Below are 25475 nucleotides of genomic sequence, written 5' to 3' on the forward strand. Positions count from 1 at the left end.
TCACGTGCTGAGCGTGGCACTGAGACAGAGGCAGACTCCTTCTCGACTGCGGAAGTTCTTGTGTTTAAAACCAGGAAGTAGTCTTTCCCAAATGTACTGGACAAAGGCGAAGAAAGGAGAAAAGAGAGAGATGGGGGAGAGAGGGAGAGTGAAAGAAAGAGGGTGTCACTAGGAACGAGCAGAGGAAGGTCCTGCTACCAGGCAACTCATCAGGGGTTTGATTACAGAGTACAGAGGAGGATACAATCTGTGGAGATGTGCATGTGTGTTGTGTGTAGACAACACAAAGCAGAGTGGAGATGTAGCCTGTGTAATTCCTTTAACATCCAGAAGAGGGAGCCCAAAAGATAAAGTACCTCTCAGCTGTAGTGAGTATCTATTGATGTGGAAGTGGCTGTGATTTTCTGCAGTCTCTGATTTGCATTCTTCCGAATAACTGAGAAAACTGCAATTGACCTGTCCACTGACAGCATACAAAACGCACAATGCAGTTTTTCACAGTTGCAAGCTTTCATACTATCTACTGTCAGTGCCTGAATTTATATATAACAACAGTCCTGAAACTATTTTAAGGAACACCCGATGTTGTTGTCTTTCTGTGGTTATCACTATTTTTCTGACATATATTACAAGAGTCTTTTTTCTGGTCAGGGTCCTGAGACTGAGATTTTTATGTACATGTCTGTGTGTGTCTCACCATGGGTGACGCAGTCTGCTCCATACAGCGAAGGATGAGAGCTTGGCTGTTCTCCCTGACCTGGTCCTTTCCATCGCCCAGCCTGTCCACCAAAGCTGGCAAGACTACAGACAGAGAAAGGGATAGAGCGAGAGCGCGAGAGAGAGAGAGAGAGAGAGAGAGAGAGGATGGGGTAGTGATTACAGTCAATGGATGAAAAATGCAGTTTAATGTGCAGTATTTACGTGAAGTACAGGAGAAATGAGGCCACACATGACACAGTCTCAACCAGATTTAAATGCCAAAGACAATAAAGACTGCCCCCAAGTGGTGTGCTTTTAAAACACATAAATATACATAAAGATGAAGATTAGTTGATGTCTGTTGGTGTGTGAGAGAGAAAGAGACAAAAACCCGTCATGTAAAAGCTAAAGCAATACCACCATCGACCGGGGCTCTGACAATACGAGGGGAAAGAGAGGACAGGAAATGAGAAATGGACCGTGACTAAAATAATGTCAAGATCATCAAATGCTTTCATGTCAGTTCCACTTTATCGAACACACAACGGCGCCAGTAGCACGGTCCATGTAATGCAGTGACGCACACTGTACAGAATAAAAAGTAAGAGCCTTTAAATTCTGGCATCTAAGCAAACTATAATGAGGATTTTGGCAACTACACAAATGTTTCAGATACTCTAATCCTCTATGAAATGACGAACAGAGTTGGCAGAAGGGCCCTCAGCTTTAACATCAGGTGAACAGGTACTTGACAGCGTTTTATCTGATGGCCTGCCATTTGGGATTTCCAATATGAATAAACAATCTTCAGGGAAGAGATCATTTAAAAACGATGTGTCTGGTGATATTCTATATTTTTTTTATTATCAACAAATCCCATGAAAAGACAGAGTATTCAAAGCCTGATTTAGCTTATTCCTCCGTGCCCTAGACTTCCAAAAGCTATTAAAAACATCAATGAGACAAAACGTTGCACTAGCGGACATGTTCCTCATTATGACGAACATGAAATCCAGCTGTTTTAAGAAATCATTTAGCCCTTTCCCCCTTTTTAAATTTATTTATTTACTTCTTTTTTTCCCTTCTAGATGAGAGCCACAGACATGGTAGGGAAGCCAGAAAGTACTGGTGGACTAACACATGGTTTTGGTCTTTTCATGAGATTTGTTGAACACAACAAAAGCATCGCCAGCCTTATCCTTTAACTCACAAAGTCAAAAATTCACAACATACAATGGTTTAAATGGCTCGTTTCAGTCATCAAACCCACAACCCTGTTCAAACAGGCAAAACGCCAAATCTGGTGAATCTTTCTCTGCTTGACCACCAAATGGAAAAAGTTAAACACTCTGAGTTACATAAAACCTCCCTTTGACATTCATGCAATGAGATAAACACAAACACACAGACACACTCCTACCCACATTCCTAGTCTGAAACTTCAGCGAGGAGAGTGATGTCATCTGTCCTTTTCCTGTGCTGTGTGTGTGTGTGTGTGTGTGTGTGTGTGTGTGCACGTGCGTGCGTACATTATGTTACCATAACAGCTGGTTGCCTTGGCAACAAGGACAATACCCTCAAAGAGAAAAAATGACAGGGGGGTATTGTTGCACAGAACGTCATCTGCTGTAGTAAGGATGAAAACACACACGTTGCTTGTATGTGGCAAGTTGACTAATTTTGTTTAATCTTTTACAACATGAACCACACAGCTACTGGTCGGCCAATCACATCACTTTATCTTGTCGGCAACGTTGCAAAAAAGAAAGTACAGCCTTATGTGATCTGTATGTTTCACTTCCACTTCACATCTGGGAGTTACTTTGCAAGATGGCCAACAACACAGTGTCAATGTGCACGCACAAACATACAGTGTAATGGCAGCAGCCCTGTATAATGAGTCAGTCCTGTAGATCAATACAATCACTCAGTCTCAATGATCTCATCTTCCTCCCCTCTGAGTGGGTGTGGGAGGAGGGTGGGTGCAGGGAGAAGGAGAGAGAGCACAGGAAAGGAGAGATGGAAGTCAGATGGAGGGAGGGAGATTCCAGAGCCAGCAGTGGCTCAGAGAGATGTTTTTACCATCAATCTGAAACACACACTCATACACAGAGGCGGGCTAAGGCAACGTCCTGGACAGTGAGCGAGAGAGAGTGTGTGTTTTTCTGTGTGTGGTGGCAGACTTTGCACAGTGTGACAGGCCCAGTCATCCTAGAGCTGCACTGCAGGACTGAGTGTGTTTGTTGGGGACAAGAGCCAGTCTGGTTGACAAAGACAGCTGGTGACACCTTAAGCGGGCACACACAAGGGCTGGCACTGACATGAAACACACATACAGAGCATGAAATCTGATACAAGATTCAGTGTATGAGGTCATATGAATGTGAGGTGTGGTTTTGGGGTGTAATAGACAGAGCTACAGTATGGCAGACAATTCAGAGGCTATATATAGAGAGTAAAGGATGTGTAATAGAGAGGGGGGGTGGTGCCAGGCTTTAGAGCAGTGCTGCTAGTCTGTCTCAGAGGAACCACAAAGTGGAAGTGAGAGACAAAATGGAAGGACATAAGCTGAAGAGTCTATACAATAATACACAAACCATCACATGTAGCAGTACACAGTAGTGTTATTGAGTACAATTTGGGAAATAGTATTGATTTCTGCCATTTATACATTTTTCACTTAAGAAACTACTTGGACTCAAACCAAGAGGACAAGCTCATCCTAGACTTGCACTCACTGCTCAAGATAATAAAGGGATGAACAAAGAAAGACAATCTTATAATCCCTTTTGCAAAGAATGACAAATTATAACAGTAAGTGTATGTTGGCTATATAATGCCTGAAAACAGGTTTGTACAGGTTCATGTTTGTACGTGTTTGTTATCCATGTAAGGAAATTACCACAAAGCATACAAAGTATTTGTGTGTATCTTAAAGTTGTTTTTACTTCAGCATTTCAGACGCAAGAAAAAAACTGACATGTCCCTTCCAAGTTCAGTTTAAGAACAAATACAAACATTTTCGTGAATGAGTTTCACTTTAAATAGAGCATAACCGAAAGGAGATTCAGGGTGGGGATGAGTTAAATATCTCACCTGTGCCCAGATATCCTTTGAAGCGCTCTCCCATACGGTCCACAAACGCACCACAGATGTCTATCCCCAACAATGCCACCTACAAAACAAAAGCAAAGGGGCAAGGTTATAGAGGGTCATACACAATAATTATACAAAGTATGTAACCATGTTGTGCCCTCTTTATACCATCTGCATTACAGCAGCTAATGGAATGAAACATTCATTTGCACTTTTTTGTTAAGAAAAATAGTAAAATCAAAATGACTTCCAGATATAAACATGATGACTTCAGCCAACTGTTGAATAAAATGTTGAGGTGACAACACGTTAAGATGCACTGCGTCTCTCTTGTCTACTGGCACTGTGGCTCAGCAATAAAAGACAAAAATGGCTTGTGATATGACTCGTAGGGGGAAGGTAGACTGGATTTTTGTCCAGTGGTTAAGTTGAGTTTTCCACTGTGTTTCTGATTAGGATCACATCCCACACTGCGCTGTGCTCCTGGAATGCTTGTTTTGGCAGCTCTGTGGAAACACTGAACAGTCCAAAAAGAAAGTCCATTTAAACATTATTCTCTAGACTCCTCTGTCCTGTGTTGACTGCAGCTTTTTCCCTATTTTAGTCAAAGGAAGAGCAGAGCCAGGTAACCACAGAAACAACAAGGGGGAGGATGGGGGCGATGAGGAAAAACACGAACGAAGGCCAAGTAATACCAGAGAAAACAAAAATCACCTGGAGAAGAAACACGAGCTCTAGGTCACTATGATGACTCCCTCATACTGACCTAATTTAAGGGGAGGAGGGGAGGAAGAGAGGAAAAACAGCAGGAGACAGAAGAAACAATATAGAAAGGAAACAGCCCTGAGGCCTCCCCTCCCCCCTCCTCCACCCAGCACCCCAACAAGCTCAGTGCCCACAACCATATGGCATCTTCACTTGGACAGAGACAGAGAGGAGGAGATAGAGGACGAGAGAGGGATGGGACTGGGCTTGTTATCTACCTTGGACAGTAGAAAGGTGGAGAAAGAGGGGAGGTTTTCTCCTGCTCTAAAGTCCTCGTGCAGTGAAAAGTCTGACTTAGGGTGAGGAGGGAATGATGGAGGAAAGAAGAGGGGGAAAAGAAAGACCAAATGGGCATTTTGGTAACCCCCGAATACTAAAATAAAAGGATAATTTTTACACACACGTTCTACAACACACTGCAAACTTCCTAACATCAGTGCGACTGAGGTATGCTGGAGCATGAATGGTGTGAGTGAATGGTTCTTTGTGAAGACTCAGGTTGGTGCTCATGTTTAGTCCGCTAATTCGCATACCATGTACAGGGTTTACTCTGGCTTCTAGAGAGGCTTAAAGTGGGTTTTGGACAGAAAAACAGGGTCCAAAAGCTCACACAGCAGCCTTTGCGAGTGGACAAAATGTGCAAAGATGGAGATTAGTGCTGAACAGCAACAGATAAATTGACAATAAAAATAATTGCTAGCTGCAGCTCTAGTAGAGCCATTAGATCCTCAAAAACAACGTTTTTGGATGGGCCGCCTGATGGCTTATTTGACAGTGAATGGGGGCCTATGTGAGGCCAAATCCCTGCTCAAGCGGTGTTGCTAAATATATACACACTTTACTCAGAAGCATGAGGCAAATTGCTGTTACACTGAATTTTGTATTACAAGGCAATGGCAAAACGCGCCTTTGTTTCATGAAGAGCCAGATTACATTAGCCTATTTTATTGCCATATTAACCCAGTTACATTTAGATTGTAACAGGGTTTTCGCTAGCCCACACCACCGCTAAGCATGGTGCCTAACATTACTGAGGATGATGGCAACAGAATGGGAAAGACATGGTATACCTTAATTTTCTGTATTTTAGCTTTTTTTGAGATTTGACCAACTAACCCTAACCCCAATGAGCACCTGGAGATATTCTCCTTAGCATAATCAAGCATGTGGGACACTCCATCTTAATTTAAACAAAATCACAAATATCAGAGTGTCTGGTCATGGCAGCCTGGTAACAGAATCAACCCTCGATCAGCCCAGTCAGTGTCCAGTCATCTGGCCCTCCTGCCCATAAATGCAGCATGAAATATTAATGCCCTCTGTTTGTGCGTCTCACATAGGCACCAAAGGCCTCTGATGTTGTGAGAGCTAAGCTTATGAACTGAATCTACTGCTCTACCTACTGAAAGAGGGAAGAAAGAAGGGGGAGAAACTGACTCATTGTCAAAAAAAGACACAGACAAGGACACACAAGTGAAATAGAGAGATGAAGAGAGCCAAAAAGGGACAGAAATACAGTATTTTATCCATTTCTAAAAGAGGAACTTGGGGGCAAAAGTCTTATGTGAACATTTATTGTATTTGAGTTGTAACTTGTGTTTTCCACTCACCTACCCTTGGTCCATTTATCACTCTAGTTCTTGATCCCCCCCCTAACTCCTTCATTCTCCACCTCTTTTCAGCTCTGCATCATCTCTCTATTCTTCACTCTCCCTGTGCTGACTCAGCATTTTGCTTACAGTTACGTCCTCCATCCTTTTGCCCGACAGGGAGCCAGCATCACTAAAAGCCTGCTCTATGAAGGCCTCGGGGGTCACAGATCACTCGCTCATCATTATCAGACACTGATCTGAGCTCAAGTTACTGTGCCATCCACATAAAAGAACAAATCTGAACAAAGGGACATGTCAGCTTGTTACAGCTAGACTTAGAGATGGCAATTTCACTTTTTCACATGTTGGGTCTGGTCATTCATTTGAGAGGATGCAAGAACACTGACAGTGCCAACAGTCAACACTGAAAACAAGGAGAAAATTGCATAGTACCACATGATTCTGATATAATCCAGGGCAAAAGATTTAAGTTGTCCTATGTTAGACATATAACCACATTAATCTTTAAGTCTAAACTGCAAACTTTCATAGAAATCCCAGAATGGTTTGCTAATATTGAGAAAGATCTCAACATGAGACCCCCCTCCATACTTCTATGAATGTCTACAGTTATCTCATCTATAATCATCTTAAATGCACTATTGGTAGCTTAAATTTGTTTTGAGACAGACGCAAAACCACAACATCACGGAACTTTGCAGAATCTGTTAATCAGGATGCTAAGAGGAAAATTGCTAATACCTCAAAAGTCTTAATTTGTCAATAAAAGAAGTTGAACTGGTACTTGAAATTAGTGTAGGCGATCAAAATAGCAGTATGTGTGCATCTTTATCAACTTGTGACAACCAAGTCAAATGAGCATTTTGTACCACTAAAAAGAGAGACCAAGAGAGGATGCTTTTGTTATGCTGAATGCACAATTTCCACACTCATACAGTCTTGCTGAGGTCTGCATACCAGCGCAGACAATATTAATTAGTTAAAACAGAGAGACTTTGGAGTCAGATTTCAGAATGCCCTGAAAAGAGATTTCAGACTGTTTTGACTTGCTGTCTGAATGGATGTGATACCTTGGCAAAAATGTCACATTCCAGTCTTTCCGAGATATGGCAGAGTGCAGACGAGGCCACCACTCAAACAGAGAGAGAGAGCATGAAGCAGGAGAGAGAATGAAGAGAAAAATTGTGAAACGACAAAAGGAGAGAATGAGAGAGAGTGTGTGTCTGTATGTGTGAGATAGAGGGAGAGAAAACGAGAGAGAAAGGGATAGATGGAGAGAAAGCATGGGTCATAACAATGAGTCTTGAAACCCCTCCCCCATCCCATCCAGTGCTCCAGTGGTCTACAGTCCTGACAATGGGTCCCCTAAACACAGGCACAGTCTCAGCCAAAACAACAATATAAACTCCAACAGACCACAGGAATGCCCTACAAATGTCATCCTCTGTCACTGGGATGATATCTAAAAATGTCTGCCTCTTGTGATCCAAGAATAGACTATTAGATTGTCAAAAAGAAACGCAGTCTTCAGCTTTTTCTAGATTTGGTAAGTAGATCTTCTGACTTGGCTGATGTCAGATAAGAAAAGGGCCTAAAGTTAGATTAGCTCTGTTTTAGAGGGGATCAGACAGTCCTCTTCATACCACTAAGGCGATGACAGCTCGTTTCCTCTTGGCACACAACATTACATTTTCATTACTCCCATCTCTCTATCGGATCACTGGGTAAACTGGTGGAAAATAAGTCATAAACAGGCCGGAGGGGTGACTGCTGCACTGATACTCTGATACCCTCATACAATGACTGGCCAAGATCTCTCACCTTGAAATTGCTGGAGTTCACCCATCCCGTTAGCTCGTCCACGGTCTTATCCAGCCGGGGTTTGTCCTGCTCCACGTCCGGGGAGCGCTGCGGGTCGTTCAGGTAGTCAATGAGATCCTGACCGACCTGCAACCTGCGCGTAACGTCTTTCTGCACTACCTGCTGGTAAAAATAGTCCATGTTGTCATGTTCCTCCATTGGGCACTCAGTGCCGTGTGGCCAGCCACTGAAGCCGGCCGAAGACAGGAGACAGTGGTCGGTGGGACGGGGTGTGAAGGACCGAAAAAGATGTTAACTGTAGTTCCGTGGAGCAGGAGGAAGAGTGTGGGGTCTGGACTGCGTCTAACTGATGTTTGATCATCAACATACAATCCCTTATACAAATAGATTAATTTAACACACAAATCATCCCCCTGCCCAAATCAAAAGCTCAACTTTGTACGACAAAGACTTAGCTCGCTAGCTTCCTTACTATAAAACGTAAGCTCATACGGTTAACTTAAACTTCGACAAAAGTTCAGGAAACGTGTAATTGTAGTGGACCCCAGCAGGTTCGTTCAATATATCCGTATCAAAACAAGCAGGCAACACTCGTTGGCTATCTGTTATGCTAACAAAAATAGCACCTAGCTAGTTAGCACAGCTACCCAAACAAGGATAGACTGCTTCACATCAGCTAGCTCAGCTAGCTAACGTTAGTTGTCCACAGGCCTAACGCCTGGCTCTACTCCGCTTTTATATTCCATGACCACAGGCTGGAAAGTCTGCTGAGCTTTCAGCTGTCGACTCCTTCAGCGCCAAAGTTGCACCAAACTTCCACAATTACGGCTCAGCTCCAGTTTCGCGGTAACTGGTTTCTCTTTAATCCAGGAATAATCACCGCTACCGCTAAACCCGTTAAGAGGCGCTGAAAGCTTGCGCGCTGCCGGGGACTGCAGTTTACCAGGGGGCGCAACCGCAACCGATCAACGATCAGGCCGATGGGTCTTCGAGCACCGCACAGCTGGCCAACAAAATGCCTGATGTAAAAATGTCTAATTATCAAGTGTACAGTGGACCGCACTTGTCTTTAAATAGGGAGATAGATACGCCAGTATTAAGTAAAATTATATTTTTTGTTATTTCGTACGGTAAGGTTATTTCTGTTTTCTGTAACACAGACATGGATCAAACACACCACACTGTTTATGTGGGTGTGTCTGCCGTCTACATGGCTCTTGGGTGACATCTAGCGGCTTAGCTGCGGTATGGCATGTATTGAGTTTGCCGCAGTTTACTCTAAAGTACTCTTTAGATACTGGGAGACAAAATCTCACACTGGAGAGACAAAGCACATTTACTATTAGTCACTTTTATTTATTCATTTGTTTATTTTTTTCATTTATTTCTTTATTTTCTTAAACATAAAACTGTTAAAACAGCTGTCAAAGAGAGGGCATTAGTATCACAGCCAGTCAAGTCAGCTATGTATCGGAGTCCATCTGAGTCTTTCTTCATCTTTCCGTCTGCTCTCCTTGCTTCAGTCCTATCCATAGTCCTGCCAATCTCCCCAGTCTTTGAGCACTTGCCAGTCTCTTGTTTAGCACAATATTGCAAGCTGCTTCTGTTTTGTTGTATTTTCAGTGCTTTGAGTAGTGGTATTTTATTCTCCATACATGAGTTATTCTGCATGGTAAGACAGATAACATTGAGATCCTGTTGATCTGAAGGAGTGTCTCCATAGAGTGAAATAAACTGTTGGTTCTGGGGCTTTCCAGTCACTGCATATCACATTCCTGTTGTCACATAATGTATGTTTTGTAGGATTGGGATTGAGTGGGAATTTGTTGCTGATCAATTAAATACACAAGATTGGCTGATCTCACCAGACCTGTGCCTCATGTGCCACTTGGGTCATTAAGTGAGTGGAGTATATTGAATACAGGCAATTCATCATATCCTAAGTCATCAGTAAATTGCCAATTACACAAAACTACACTAAATTAACTTTCAAATACATAAATTCTTGTGATTGTCAAAAAGTTGTGGTGCCTTTGCTTACATTCTCACACCTATTAACTCAGCTTTAAGAAAATTTCCGTTTCATTTTGAAGCAAAGTTGCACCGTTAGCCCTGATTGATATCCAAATACACACAGCAATAAATTTGAATAATGGACTCCATAGTCCAGTTAAAAACAGTGGGTATACCACAGTTGTACCAGTGTTATTAAACTCACTCTGAATAGTAGGGAGACTGGAAACCAACTGATGTAAACAAGTTTGTCTGTGGTGCTAACCTAATCCAGGATGTAAACAAATGGTTAAGTGGTCAAGTAGGAGCTAGTGCACAGGGCTACTGACAGGATTGGATCAGGGCCTATGAGCCAACATAACCACGCAGTACACAGGAGAGGCCACTCATCCCAGTTGCATACAGAGTCAACATAATGCTTTTAGACGCTGAGGGTCTGAATCATAGGTCCTTTTTTGTCAAACAGTTTCTTCTTTTCTACTTCAAAAAGAGTGTCAAACATATCTCCCTCTCTGAATAGACAGGCATGGACAATTACAATAAGCACTGAAAAAAACAAAAACAATTTTTTGTTGGCCAACCCCAATTTTGAGTGAGTTGCCATAAGTGTAATTCTTTTTACCATTGCAAAACATTCTCTGTACGAACAGAATCAAAATCTCAACAAAAGTTTCTCAGATGCACAAATATGTCACATGTCCCATTCTGTACTTTTTTTCTCAACTCTTCCACAGTAGAGAGTTGAGCTGGCTGTGCCAAAGCGTCACTGTTTATATCCAGAAGATCTGCATTTCCCACAATCCAGCTCTCCTCTCCCTCCATGCTGCATGTTTATTGGTCAAAGCAGAATGAATCACAGGATGGTCACATAGAGGTGTCATGTGATTGGTTGAGATGATACTCCACAGCGAGCGAACTGTTGTCCAAGATGACAATATCGTCTTTTTTTTTTTGTTTGAACATGATGCATTGTAGTTCCACTGTCCAGACACCCCCTTCCTCCCATCTCCAACTGTCCAGATGCAGTCCTCTACACCCACAGGTGGGGGGTCAGGGGTGTGAGGAGCAGAATGGAGTGGAGAACCTGTTTGTCTTTACAGTGAGAAAGAGAGAATGAGACAGAGAGAGAAAAAGAGAGAGTCCATCCATCCATGTTCTTACCACCCACCCCTCCATGCCCAAACCCAGGGGCTGCTGCAATGCTGATCGGTGAGCAAGAGGAGAGAGGAGGGGCGGGTTCAACTGATCAGGGATCAGTGGAGATCAGTCTATGTATTGATCAGTGATCAGGAGCAGTGAGTGGGTCCAGCCCCTCCTCTCTCCTACACCTACCCCAGTCCTCCCCCCGCCCACCCTATTTCAGCTCATATCAGAGCAGCAGGACCTGTAGACAGAGGTGGCCCCCCCTGGCCCTCCACTGTCAGAGGATGATGCAGCAGCGGCACAGACGCTGGCCACCTCCATGTACAGAGGGAGGGGGTGTCACTGGGGCAAAGTAGGCGTGGACCTTGATCTCTGGAAGGTGGGCCTGTGTAGGGAAGAGATTTGTTAATACAAGGGTATAAAAAGAAAAAGAAGCATATAATCAGGATTTTCTTCTGCATCCGACAACCATTACATTTTTCCTTAAAGGAGTAGTTTGACGTTTTGGTAAATACACTTATTCATACAGTTAGATGAGAAGATCAATGTCATTCTGATATGTCTCTGTTAAATATAAGGCTACAGCCAGCAGCCGGTTAACTTAGCTTAGCATAAAGACTGGAAACAGTCATAGCAATTTCCTGGAGGTGTTACTATTCCCAGCTAAAAATAGTCCGACACATAACCCCCAGTAAAAACCCCAAATTGACGTTTTTTTACTTTGGTTTTTGTACAAACAACATGTGCCATGTTTATTAGTGAGCTTTGGAGCTTTTAGTGAGTCCTACCTACTGGTAGGACAGAGCCAGTCTAGCTGTTTCCCCCTTTTTCTTGTTTAGCTAACCAGCAGCTGGCCTTATATTTAACGATCACATAAGAGAGTGGTATCGATCTCCTCGTCTAACTCTGGACAAGAAAGCAAATAAATGTATCTCCCAAAATGTTGAACTATTTCTTTATTACAGTGTGTGATTTTTAGATTAAATAAGGTAGAGAACAACTAAGCAGAGACGTGATTTTAGTAAGTCACTGATCCAATCCCCAACAAGAGCAGAATCTATGTGATCAAACCCCACAATTTCCACTGACCCGGATGCGTTTGATGCCAGCCCTGGTGACTTGCTGACAGTCGTAGAGCTCAATGCGCTCCAGGCGATGGCAGCTCTTCAGGTGCTCCAGGGTCACATCAGTGATGAGGGGGCAATTGTCCAGCTCCACCACAGTGAGGCGCTCTTGGCCACAGGTACTGCTGCTGAGAGCTCTTATGCCATCATCTGTGATCAGCTCGCAGTGGGACAGGGACTGTCCGGGGCACAGCAGACAGGGTGGAAGACACACAGATAGATGGATTAAAGCTCCGTATGCAAGCAGACCTGGCACACAGGTGAGACACCAGAACTGCAGTTGTAAATGTTTACCAGTGCTTGCAGGCGAGGGCAGTGGATAGACAGCTGAACCAGGGTGTTATCTGTCACCTGTGGAGAGGACAAGGTTGATTAACATACTGTTCTCACATGTCTGGAGACAGTTAAGAGTCTTAATTCACAGTTTTTGGAAACGTGGCTTGCATGTTCATATCTAGTTTTGTATCCCCTAAAACTTTTTCTTCTGTGTCACTTCTATTTCATCTCCCTCTCTGCTTTCTGTCAAATCAATTTAAATACTGAGGTCACCAGTCTGCTCACTCTCCCTCTTGGCAGGAAACATTTCCTACAATCTAATCTCTACCCAGACGAATAGATCAAAGTCAAGAATGATTCCAGATTCAACATAAATAAATACCATGAGCCTAAATAAATAAATAAATAAATATGGAAACAAATTTTCTTACCAAAATACATTCTTCTAAGTCCATTTTTTCAAGCTCATGACAATTCTGTGAGGAAAAACAGAGATCATTCACTGAAACTCAGAGATATCGAGGTGAAATGGACCCAACAAAAAGTTCACAGAAAGAGAAAACACGACAAAAAGAACAACATGAAACTCACCCTGGCGAGCACAGTGAACCCAGCATCCGTGACATGGGAGCATCGTGCAGCTTCAAGAATCCTGAGAACACACACACAACTTGTAAAGGCTATTTGAGGAGGGCATGGCTTAGCATGGTGTGTTACCAAGGTTAATCAAAATAACAAGGCAGTATTTGGGTATGAAGAGGGGGTAAACACAGATTTGGGATTGTGTATCAGACCTGAGATCGTAACCTTGTCTGTTCAATCATTTCCAAGCTTTAGACAGTGTGTGGGAACTTTTCGTTTTGTTTCCTCTGAAGTGATTGCTCTGACGCACCTGTCTCTCAAGACTTTTATATGTTTACAAGTGTGTGGAAGGACAACACTGATGAAAAAGAGACTTTCTGTGGATTCTGGCATTTTCAAGTAGCTAAAATTAACCACAAATACCAATGATAATTGTAGTGAATTTTTTTTGGAAATGATAGTAGTCACACTGCCTGAGAGGTAGATTTGGTGGATACTGAAGCAAGCTGCTGACGTCCTTGTGATGGATGTGTGTGTCTGTGCATATGTGTGTGTTTTTCTCACTTGAGTCGGGGACAGTTGAGTCCCATCGCAGTGAGGGAGGCATCAGTGATGTTACTGCAGCCAGACACACAAAGGATCTGTAGCTTGTGGCATCCTCGGCACAGACTGACCAGACCATCATCTGTTATTTGCTGGAGGCAACAGACACACAAGACAAATTACAAAAACACAGAGGCATACAGACACATCCCTCATGCATTATTATCAGCCCCCCCCCCCCCCCCCCCCCGCATCCCACAACAAATGTTTGTCTTACTGTGCAAGACTGCATGTTGATGGTGGTGAGTTCTGGGCAGTGTTTCTGAAGGTGTTTCAATGCTCCATCGTCCAGCTAGGTTGAAATAAAAAAGGCCCAGCATTTTTAATCAAACACCTGAATCAATAATTTATGTATGTGCCTCTGTTTACGTGTGTTGATGTATCTGCTAATAATCAACAGTGGCTTGTAATTGAATGACTCTCAAAACTTAAAATGCCCCCAAATAAATGGGAGAAACCTTTGCTCAATTTCGCCCCTGTTTTTCAGATGAGTTCTATTCACATGTGCCTGCTGATCCCTGTGAGGACCAAAAGATGATACGTGAGTGGTTCATGGTATTTCTTTCCAGGTAAGAAAAAAAGACTTTGGCTATAAAAACAACAACAACTGAGCACACAGCCTGAGGAAAATATTGGCTCTACCGAGGTAGCAGAAAAAGAAAATGCCAGCCCGACACAAACCACTGCATCAACAAAAAAACCAACCAATGAGATTAAAATACAAGTAAAAAACCCAAATTCCATGGGATGGAAAATGTGCTGTGTTGGGAGTAGGGAAAAAGGCACATTGCTCTTCATTAAGTAATCTTTCTGCAGTGGGAAAGAAGTGTGGCTTGTGGTTATGTTTTTTAGTAATCTGGGAATCTATAAGTATTTGTAGTTTTCTGTAGTGCTACCATTTTTCTCAGCTGAAGCATTTTGAAAGCTGTGGTCACCTCCAGAGGACCCTGTTTACTGTAAACTGCAGTGAACAGTTTCCTCTGCCAGCAGGTAACACAAGACACAGCGTCTTGATGCATGGGAAAATTAAAAAAACATATAAAAATCAGGTGAAAACCTTTTAACCAATTGACTTCTTTTAAGAAATCTTGGCATTTTATGGTGAACATTTGTGAAAAGATGAGCCTTAATTATGGTATTTTATTAATTTACTTTTTATCTTTTATGATATTTGGGCTACATATGTGTACAAGTACATATATTAGAACAGTATTTCAAAGCTCTGTAAAAGTCAAAATGCCTCAAAACTCCAGTGAAGACGGCCTAAAAAGCCCACAGAAAGAAAAGAAAAAAATATTGCCCTGGCGTGTTTGTGTGTGTGTGTGTGTGTGTGTGTGTGTGTGTGTGTGTGTGTGTGTGTGTGCACTCCGTTACTGTACCTGTGTGCAGCCTCTGAGGAACAGTCCTCGTAAACCATTGCAGCCTCTAGCCAGAGCCTCAATGCCATCACGTGTGATCTGGTCACACCATGACAGGTTCAACATCTCCAGCATTCTGCAGCCGTCACTGAGCATGTGCACACATTATACAATGAAGACAAAGAGAAAACACACAGGACATGTGAACCAAATGGAGATATGTCTTAAAGCACACTTTGTAGAGTGTGTGTGAGGGTTTTGGGTTTAGTAAGTAGCCGGGGCAATACCAAGTGTGCGGGTGCTACCTGAGGGCCTTGAGGGAGTGGTTACTGATGGACACGCAGGAGGTGAGATCTAGCTGTTTGAGTTTGGAGCAAAACTTGCTGAGGCTGAGACAGGTGCTGTCTGTGATCTTGGTGCATCCGTTCAGGTTCAACACTTCGATGTTTCTGCAGTTCTGAGCAAATGTCCTGGGAAACAGCCGAAACAGTGGAGAGGGAGAAGGGGGAATTACTCAAGAGTCCCTTCATTGACTAAATAAGAAGTCAGATGCTGGGAGCTGCTCGGGAGCCAATTAACAGAGTCATCTACAGGCCCTTGAGAGGTTGTTGTACAGCTACTGTATATTTCTTTTTTTTTATGAAAGCTGTACTCTCCAAAGAACTGCTTGTACTTTAAAATCAGTTGCTTAAAGAGGTGATAAAAATCTTCAAGTGAAACCATGTAAATGAACACATCATGAGGTATAACAGTTTCATGTAAAAACAAAATTACATCACATTGTTCTTTTGTTTGTGTGTGTGTGTGTGTGTGTGTGTGTGTACAGTAATGTGAGATTAAATGGAATCAAAAGCAGAGTTTCCACCACAGACTCCCCTGGGACTGAAGAGGCACAAGCTGCTTAAACTTTAAACATAATCACAGGGGAACATAATCACTTTCACAGCAAGTAATCAAACCAACAAGAGAATGAGTTTTGGTAAAAGTCAAAGCAGAACCACGCTCAGAGACAAGGAGAATCTCACTTCATGGAGGCATCTCCCACACTCAGGCAGCCCCTGAGGCTCAGCTGCCTCAGGAAGCCTCCACAACGCTTCGAAATGTTCTCCACCACCCGCCCCTGAGAGACACAGGGACAGAGAGAAAGAGAGAGAGAGAGAGAGATGGACAAAGAGATGGACAGAGCCACCGGACAGGGGATCAGCTGTGACGTCACAGTCGGCACCAAAGCCTACTGACCCAGCACTAAGCCATGGGCTGGATAATGCTACTCAACAAGCATACACATGCAGCACATATAGGCAAGCACACGCATGCAAACACAAACACACACACACACACACACACACACACACACACACACACACACACACACACACACACACAAATGCTGTCCATTCTGCCCCTTCACTCTTCCTGTTTTCTCTCTCTTAAACACACCACTCACCTCTATGTCTGTCTGGAAGTTGAACAAGTCAATCTTCTGCCAGTTACTGCCATCTAGAGCCAGGACATTCCACGCCTGAGAGGGTGACAGACAGGTTGTGGATGGAGACAGACATGTGGGTCAGACAGAGGTGGGGGACTCTGTTATCATAATATGCAGAAAAAATGAATGAACATAGTGGGTCAACCCATACTGCAGAGCAGGTTTGACTCTGTGTATACATAATCTAAGCCCACTTTCTGTTTCTTTGTTCATGTACCAGCTGCTGTTTTTGGAATTTGCTTATTTTCTTTGTTTTATATAATTGTAAACTGAAAATCTTTGGGTTTTGGACTGTTGGTCAGACAAGAAAATAATTGGCTGACCACTCATAACAATGGTTGGAAATTTAGGTACATATGAAGCTCGGCAGACAAGAGATGAACTACCTTAAAATGAATCATAGAAAAGAGATCCAACCTATACTTTGTGCTTTGTCACAGGTGCAGAGAAATAACATATACAGAAACACATTGGAGCTGTTGTGAGAGAAGCTCTACATTCACAGTCCACATGCCAGGCCCTTGTTACCATTCACAGATAGCTCATTCATAAATGGCTTTCAGCTGCAGTGCACTACGGCTAAACAGTGGTCCACTTCTACATAACCAGCAGATGGCACTATATTATGGACATTTCTGGAGAATTCAACAATGGTACACTGGTTTTAATTTAACCATACCATAGTTTAGAATTACATCAATCCATTCTTTTGAAAAGAATGAGTGTATTAGCCCACAGTGGGATGTTTGGAGGCGTAGAGAGGGAAGAGCTTACCTTGGATACTTGGGCACACCTACAGAGTGTAACCACATCTAGATAGGAGAATATTCTACAAAGAGAGACAAAAAAAAGAGCATGAGTTTGTCTTAGTTCACCGTTTCCACCTAAACTTTGTATTTGAATATCTTTCCGTTTTGTGTGATTTAATGTATGTTTGGTGTATGTTTTGAGTGCCTGTAGAAAACAGAACAATCCCCTGTGTTTGGTTGGCAGCAGGAGAGCCCCACAGACAGGTAGTGTTTGAGCTGTGGGCCGGTCAGCCACAAAGGGCTGCATGCAGCAGGCTACTGGGTCAGCTCAATCCATTAATCTGCCACTGAGTAATCTCTGGCACTCAGACAGGCAAGGCCACAGACAGCATGGGACAGACAGACATACATACAGATACAGAAGGAAACACATACATGAAACCAAACATGTATACGTAGCCGAGTTCCCAGTGATTAAATGGCCGGTTACTGCTCATAGAAGTGCCGTAAAGGGCCAATCTATAGAAAATTTGAGGCATTCAGAGAATTGTCATGGTGCCAAAGCTTTGAGTGCAGCTGGGGTCTGAATGTCCTTTTAACCCTCGGAAACAGGGGCTGGCCATTGTTTCCTTCATATAGATGCACACAAAGGCTGTGTGTTTTGATGTGTGTTAGGCCAGGGCAGGTTGGGACATGTCTGTATAATCTATACCAGAGTCTTGTGTCAGGTAACACATGCATACAATGCATGCAAAGACACACACATGACACACATCGAACACATGGACGGACACACACACACACACACACACACACACACACACACACACTCCCTGGGGTGATTGCAGGCCACCAGAGAAGCTGGTGCTCATCGATCTCCCTTCTAATAACTAGTTAATGGCTGTGACGCTGATCATTGATTGGCTGTCTGTGTTAATCAAACACAATCTGACTTTCCATTATGTGTGAGAGAGAGGCCTTTTACCGACCACAGAAGAATTCTGTTAATCATACTCACAGGGAAGCAATCAGTCAATCTGATTTGGTGAGTCCTGTTAACCTATTTGACATTTGCACTTGATAATAAAAGCATGAAGACAGATTATTGAATACAGATGGACTATAGGTGTGTCACTGACATGGACTTTCTCATGACGGTGACAAACAAAAGACAACAGAGAGGGGAGCAGGTGATGTAATAGAGCCGACATCGTGAGTATGCTTTTCACTTTACCCTAAAGCTGCCCCTGAACAATGTCAGAACAGAAAATAAGTTAGCAGGTTTCAATTGCTCCATCAAATCCTGCCTGGGTCTATTTTTTTCTGACATGGTACATACCACATAATGGTTTTTTTTAATAGAGCACAGTCCCATTTGTTGACAAAATGTACACCTGGCCCTTCAAGCATGGCTAGATAAGAGAGAGTCAAGCCATCACTGTGAGTCTAGGACTGGTTGCCATAGTAACTCCAGTTAGACATGAATTTGGGTGGTGGTAGGGAAGGTGCTGAGTCAGCGCTTCTGGGTAAGAAGACCCACTCTGAACTCTCCCCGAGGTTCGACTGTCAGACAAGGTTCCTCTATATCACAGCACAGTTTTCTCCGTTTATATCCGTGCTGCACTGGCCTAGATAACAGCTGTTTACAATGCACCACCATGAGAGGCAAGTCAGGTGCCCGCGCCCGCTCACAGTCATACATTAAACATAAACAGAAATGCTAATGAGAACACTAATTAATCAAATTAACAGGTTAATTAGCAATTATTCCTACAGAAACATACTTGCCAACACATACCACATGGGTGATCTACTCTTTTGGTGGGCGACACCTTAAAATGAAGCAGTGTCTGCTTGAAAATCCCCTTCACAGGTCACTTCCCCTTCACAGATTAATGCGTAATAAAAGTAACCGTTAGTTGTAGCCCTATTTCTTCTGAATAAGTGTTAAGGCTTGAAGAGGTAAAAGTGTTTTTTATTGAAAAAGCAAAGATCAGAGAAACATCAGGAAACAAAATCTACATTCTTGCAACCCCTTGCAACCACCTCCCCTAATCTCCAGATTAGGAACCTCTGATTTACTCTATACTCCTACTACTACTGTTTAAACCTATTTTAGGTTTATTGTGTTCAAAATGTCTACACACAGATTCATACTTTCATTATACAAATGCACCTGGGACAACAATAATATCCCGCACTGTGTGCCATGGTGACAGGGCATAACATAACAAAATTATAAATAAAGACTCCAGTCAACCCACTTTCCATGGCTTAAAAACAAGATTTACTGCCATGACAATGGGTCTTCCTCACAGCCGATGTTGTGTAAGTGTCTCAACATGACACATGTGACAGTAAGTCATGTGTTGTAGCTAATGAGTGCATGTGAGTGCATATTTTTCTGTCAACCAGTGAAAGTAGCGCTGGTGGTAATGGGTGTACTGGCAGTTTCTGTGGAGCACAGCTGGAGCAGCAGCAGAGTTCAGCACTGCGGAATTCCCCACCAGCTAAGAGAAGCTATTTTTATAGCACACAAACACAGACGTACAGTTTGCATAGGCCCAGGAGCGCTTCACACACGCACACACAGATACACATAAACATGCAGTAGTGTAGTGCAGAAATAAACAGTCCACATTATGTGTCTGCAGAGCTACATGCAGATGCATCCTTTTCAAACACACACGCGCACACTCACACAAAAATCCATATATTAATCAGTGTGGAGGATGAACATGTGTGACCGCGCGTGTGTGGTGTCAGATTTATGGGTCATGTGAGACAAAATATTGGTCTGTAGGTCACACAGTTAACAGGACCTCATTTCAGATTAGTGACCAACATACATCCTACAAAAAACACACACAGACAACGACACAGTACACACACACAACTAGTGACAAAACAAATACACCTACACACTGCTTCAGCTAATGAGTAACCCTGACCTAAGCCCTTCTCCCAGGGTATGCTGTGTTGTATTGTGAGTATGTGTGTGTGTATGTGTATGTGTGTGTTTGTGTGTGTGTGTGTGTGTGTGTGTGGTTACGTATTATTAATCTTACCTAAGAAGAAGCTCTTTGGGGAGCTTCTTGTTAATGGGGGCTTCATCGCTGTTTGAGAACACCTGCCGAGACACAAGATAAACAATAACAATGAGTGTGTGTGTGTGTGTGTGTGTGTGTGTGTGTGTGTGTGTGTGTGTGTGTGTGTGTGTGTGTGTTGTGTTTGTTTGAGTTGGTCAAGAGCAATGAGACAGAAACAAGACATGAGCTGTTACAATGGCAACAGAGAACAGAAAGCACAGGGCATCATTATTATCATCATCACAAACACACAGAAAATACAGATCTAGATCAGGCCACTCAAAGTGTGTTTAAAGGAGAAGTTCACAAGTCTTACAGCAATCTTCATATTCCCATATGTACATTAAAATTGTTGGTCGCCGTAGTGGTTCCTGTTGTCCATACTGGCCACTTCTTACAAGCAATTTCAAGTGAAAATCCACAGTGCTCATTCTGTATTCAGCTGAAGAAACAGTAATATGAGGCTTCAGTGCTCTGAGTGAGTCACATCAAATGGGTATCTTCCAGAGTCTTTTCAGTATAAAATTCACTCTTTTTGTTGCAATCCCTCCACCGCTGCTCAGCAAGGAGACATTCTGTGGAAACACAAAGAAACAATTTGGCACTAAAAAGACTTTGGAAGATACCCTGGACTGTAGAATGAATCTATGCACAGAAATAGGACTGTGAATTTTGTCCTCCATCACTTACATTGAAAACTCTTTAGAAAGAGATCTCATGGCAGCCAGCGTGGACAAGAGGAACCAACAACCAATAACACCTTCAGAGGACATATGAGCATGTGAGTGTTGGTTTATGACAGACTTGAAAAAAAATGTTGTTTTGTAAAACTAGAACCTTTCTTTCCACTAGTGAGAAAAAAAGGCTATTACTTCTTTAAGCTATGCTAATAAACAAGCCAGAGCTACACTTGGCTTTCCACGTCCCCTCCTTACAAGCTTATAATTCTGTTAGCCTGGTCAGCTTGTTGGCATGCTTATCTCAATTAGTCTACTCACTGGATGTCTGGCCATCTGCTGAGTGGGGCACACACACACACACACACACACACACACACACTCGCAGGCTCGCAGGTGATTCAAGTCAGACCTCTCTGTGTGAAGAACAGAGGCAGAACATTCTAGATCAGGTGGGCTGCATTCAGCCATGAATTTAAATTACGGCAAACACCCACATTCGATGTGCCTCTGCAGACACGCATCCTGCCAGTGATACACTTGCATCCTCAAAGACTCAGAAACTGTATCTAATGAGGGGGACTCCCTGCTGTGTCACACGCAAACTCAAACACCGAAATGTGGAAACACAAAGGGAAGCGAGGGAAGGCACAGGGGGAGCAAAGGTTGATTCTGAAAACGTCTTGGCTCCAGCCATGGCAGACGCAGGCTCCTCGAAAGAGAAAGCAATAAAGGAGAGGGAAGATGGGAGGAAGAGGGAAGAAGAGGGAGGAAGGGGGAGCAGGAGGAAGTAAGAGACAGAGGCAAACAAAGAAAGGGAGCAACAGTCAAGGGCTACAGGAACAATACGTACAAAAGTCGTTATTAAAATCAGAGAGGGAGGTGAGGAAGTAAAGGACATTAGGGAGGAAGAGGGGGACCAAAAGACAAAAGAGAGGGAGTTGGTCCAGTCAAGGTCCAGCAAAACATTAACTAAGCTGGTTTGAATTTTAACAAAAGTAAAAGTAAAACAGGTAACAAAACAACAGTGGGTTGAAACATCAATCCGAGCCTATTGGTTAACTATATCCAATAATAGCTCCAGGATATAGTTAAAATGTTTTCCATCATACATACCCCTGTATAATAACACAATCTGCCCATGAGGGTTGAGGCTTAATATGATTAGGTCCTACAAAGTCTCTCTAATAAAGCACTTATCATCAGCATGTGACTTTCAGATTCAGTTATATTTAGAGCCGTGTCAATTGGGTATAAACTGACAGTAAATTGACCTTAATTGTAAAATACTGTACGTACTGAATGTTAGAAAGAGAACTCGACCTGTCCACAGACATGGCCTACAGTATATTATCTCACTGTCTCTCTAAAGCCAGAGGTGGCTTAGGATTTAGGACTAAATTTAGACTTAATTCCAAACCACCTCTGTAACACATCACTCACCTTTGACCTCTCCTTCAACAGACACATAGTCTATACACACTCTAGACCTGGTGGGCTTCACAGAAGACAGTACTGAAGCAAAATAATCTTTTCATGAACTTTAAACAAACATAACTTTTACTGTGTATTGGCATCTAGTCTGGCACTGTCCAAAGTACTTCAAATTCACATTCAGTCATTGCAGATTACTGCTGAAACAAGTAATCATTTGTCATTTATCAGGGAAAAATACCAAATATTTGCTGGTTCATCCCTGCTAGTATTCTCTCTTTTGTAAAATTTAGGGAGGTGGCTAACGGTTATTTTCATTATTGCTTAATCTTGATTAATTGATTAATTGTTTGGTCTATAAAACATCATCAAACTGTTAAAAGTGCCCAGCATAATTTCCTACAGCCCAAAGTCATCAAATATCTTGTTTTGTTCAGTTTATTACAGAATAGGACAAGAAAAAGCAGCAAATTCTCACATTTGTGAAGCTGGAACCACTAAATAGTTCATATTTTTGCTTGAAAATTGACTAATGATTAACCGATTATCAAAATAGTTGTTGCTTGTCGCTTGTCAAATCAACTAATTGATTAATCATTGCAGCTCTAATATAATTTTTAAATTGAATATTGGGGGTTTTAGACTTCTGGTCATACAAAACAAGCACTTTGACAATGTTACCTTGAGGATCTTGTTATGGACATTTTTCACTATTATTTACAGACTAAACCATTAATCAGAAGATGAAGTTGGCATACAGCCTACATGCAGTCTATTCTCCTCTTCCCTCCTTAAGTGTTATGCAACCCAAACCCAATGGAAGAAGTTGCCAGGCAGGAATGGTACTGGAATGGTACCGTATTTGCTGTGTAATCTCATCCATAAATATGGCATTAAAACAGCAAGGTTCACAGCCATCTCTGGTATGCATGCTTTATTAAAGTTATCACCTCAGCGTTCTGGTGCCCTGGTTCCCTGTGCCAGCAGAGCAGCATTCCCAAGCAGGGAGTTCCTCTCTGCAGTCATACTCCTATTCCTAGACAGTGTACAGCAGGGTGGATATGCAAATCTGGCTTTTGAACTTGCATGGCTCACGTTTAGACATTTCTTTGCCACAAAGCAACTAGAGGAAATTAGATCTGAGTCATGTAACGTGTTCAATTTCTGGCCTGCAATGCAACAACTACCAGGGGCTTGTGCCAGGTGTTCATTATAAAGCATCATCTCAGGTGTTACAAGTCCTACTCTATTACCCTACTCTTCAGTGTCTCTCTCTGACACACGCCAGCTTGTTTCCCACCATACACTGGTTTTCATCTGCCTCTAAGAAGCTTACAGCTCTGTTGAGAAACCCATCGATATGGCAACACACATCAGCACCACCACCACCTCCTGTTCTCACTCACTCACACGTAGACGTTCATACTACTGACAAGCTTGCAGCGGCTGAACACCTGACGGAGAAAGTCAAGTACCATCAAGTCAAACCCTAAAGAATCTCAGCAATGTGTTGGTGATATTTCAGATAAACAATGCTCACAGCTTAGGGGACCAGTTGGATGGGAGCTGGTTTAAGGTTTGTACACAATTACGAAGAAAACGTTGACACAACAAAACATGGTAATTATTATGTCATCAGACTGAGCACAAATCAAAGGTTTGTGAACTAAGTTGCACTTCAAAGCAATCTGTAAAACTGCAGGAAGGTGAGCAGTGGTGAAAACTAACTAAGGACATTTCCTCAAGTAGGTACATGTACTTTACATGAATATCTACATGTTATGCTGCTTTATACTTTAACTCCACAACATTTCAGAGGCAAATGTTGTACATTTCACTCCTCTACACGTATTTGACAGCTGTAATTACTGGTTACTTTGAAAATCAAGGTTTTAAATGCAAAGCAGACAATCATGTTTTAAAACATGATGTACTGTTATAGATCAAACTACCCAACAGTGTATAAAGTAGTAAAATTCACATCAGTAACATTGGGATCATTCTGCCTGCGACATGAGTTTACTTTTGATACATTCAGTACATTTAGCTGATAATACTTCTGAATACAGGACTTTTACTTGTTTACTTACTTTTTTAACCTTGAGATGTTGCTCTTTTTACTTAGATCTGAATACGTCTTCCACTACTGCAGTTGAGTACCTGAGTTCGAGCACCTATGAAATGATGTGTGTATTCACCACTTTCCTGCAAAATGATCGTGGAAGTATGTTGTGGGAGGAAACGTGACAATTCATAGCACTCTTGTTATATATTATTACTGATACTTGACCACAAAAAAGGACCATCTGTAGCGTGCCAGTGACTCTCAAGAGAGCCACCCAAACCTCCTGTGGCACCAGTCAGTCACAGGTATCACAGGTTTGGCAGTGCTACCTGCCAAACCCAAGTGATGACTAACTGAATATACAGAATACACACTGCTTGTATTTACAACATTTCTCTCCATCTGCAGCCACAGTCCCTCTCCTGAAAGCCTGTAACCTCAGGCGACTGTGCCAGCCAGCCAGCCAGCCTCGGCCCTGATATATTGACTATCCTCGGCCACAGCCCTCCTGTCCCGCAGTCCTGAGCTCCATGTTGTCGCTGTCTACTGGTGCGGCAGGACAATAACAGGATTTCGGATTACCCTTGACCAACAAAACGCCTCGGCTCCCCGACTGCATGTAAAATTAAGAGCACAGTCTACCACACACACACACACACACACACACGCACACACACACACACACTTTGCTTATACAAGCCCACGACTCCCACGTCTACTAGAAACAAACAGTTTAACCGTTGGTGGTCCACTCCCTCTGTCATACCTCGAACCGGCCCTTGGTGATACCGTTCATGTCTGCGGCGGCTCGTCCCTGCTACAAACCGCGCAGACACCAGTCGAGCCGTTTGGCGAACGCCGTTATTGTTTTTGTCGCCG

General features: G+C 42.8%; 2 protein-coding genes across 3 annotated transcripts; both read right to left on the reverse strand.

Annotated features, from left to right (window-relative positions):
- Nucleotides 1–8351, reverse strand: LOC139299242 (CLIP-associating protein 1-like). Its single transcript, XM_070922144.1, has 4 exons — nt 7995–8351; nt 3796–3874; nt 698–801; nt 1–96 (listed from the first exon to the last, which is right to left on the reverse strand). The coding sequence occupies exons 1-4, from the start codon at nt 8190–8192 to the stop codon at nt 1–3; spliced, it is 477 nt and encodes a 158-aa protein (XP_070778245.1). The 5' UTR covers nt 8193–8351.
- A 3053-nt stretch (nt 8352–11404) lies between these two features.
- Nucleotides 11405–25475, reverse strand: LOC139298701 (F-box/LRR-repeat protein 2-like). Of its 2 annotated transcripts, none has more exons than XM_070921420.1 (14): nt 25363–25475; nt 20400–20461; nt 17357–17411; nt 16541–16615; nt 16119–16213; nt 15474–15563; nt 15115–15241; nt 13953–14027; nt 13697–13827; nt 13142–13202; nt 12982–13026; nt 12569–12625; nt 12240–12452; nt 11405–11535 (listed from the first exon to the last, which is right to left on the reverse strand). In XM_070921420.1, exons 1-14 carry the CDS (start codon nt 25390–25392, stop codon nt 11428–11430), a joined length of 1224 nt encoding a protein of 407 aa, XP_070777521.1. In that variant the 5' UTR covers nt 25393–25475; the 3' UTR covers nt 11405–11427. The 2 variants fall into 2 exon arrangements, with proteins under 2 accessions (XP_070777521.1, XP_070777520.1); XM_070921419.1 differs by having other exon boundaries at nt 15399–15563.

Source organism: Enoplosus armatus, chromosome 16, assembly GCF_043641665.1.
Source record: "Enoplosus armatus isolate fEnoArm2 chromosome 16, fEnoArm2.hap1, whole genome shotgun sequence".
NCBI classification, from domain to species: Eukaryota; Metazoa; Chordata; class Actinopteri; order Centrarchiformes; family Enoplosidae; genus Enoplosus; species Enoplosus armatus.

What these genes read in the sequence shown, in the direction of transcription:
- LOC139298701 (XM_070921419.1), bottom strand. Translation starts at nt 25,392, where the DNA reads ATGAACGGTATCACCAAGGGCCGGTTCGAG. An exon ending in TCACCAAGGGCCGGTTCGAG is followed by an intron (nt 20,462 to 25,362) that starts GTATGACAGAGG and finishes GTGTCTCGGCAG; the next exon opens with GTGTTCTCAAACAGCGATGA. An exon ending in GGTGTGCCCAAGTATCCAAG is followed by an intron (nt 16,616 to 17,356) that starts GTAAGCTCTTCC and finishes TCACCCTCTCAG; the next exon opens with GCGTGGAATGTCCTGGCTCT.
- LOC139299242 (XM_070922144.1), bottom strand. Translation starts at nt 8,192, where the DNA reads ATGGAGGAACATGACAACATGGACTATTTTTACCAGCAGGTAGTGCAG. An exon ending in TGAACTCCAGCAATTTCAAG is followed by an intron (nt 3,875 to 7,994) that starts GTGAGAGATCTT and finishes TTTGTTTTGTAG; the next exon opens with GTGGCATTGTTGGGGATAGA. An exon ending in CAAAGGATATCTGGGCACAG is followed by an intron (nt 802 to 3,795) that starts GTGAGATATTTA and finishes CTCTGTCTGTAG; the next exon opens with TCTTGCCAGCTTTGGTGGAC.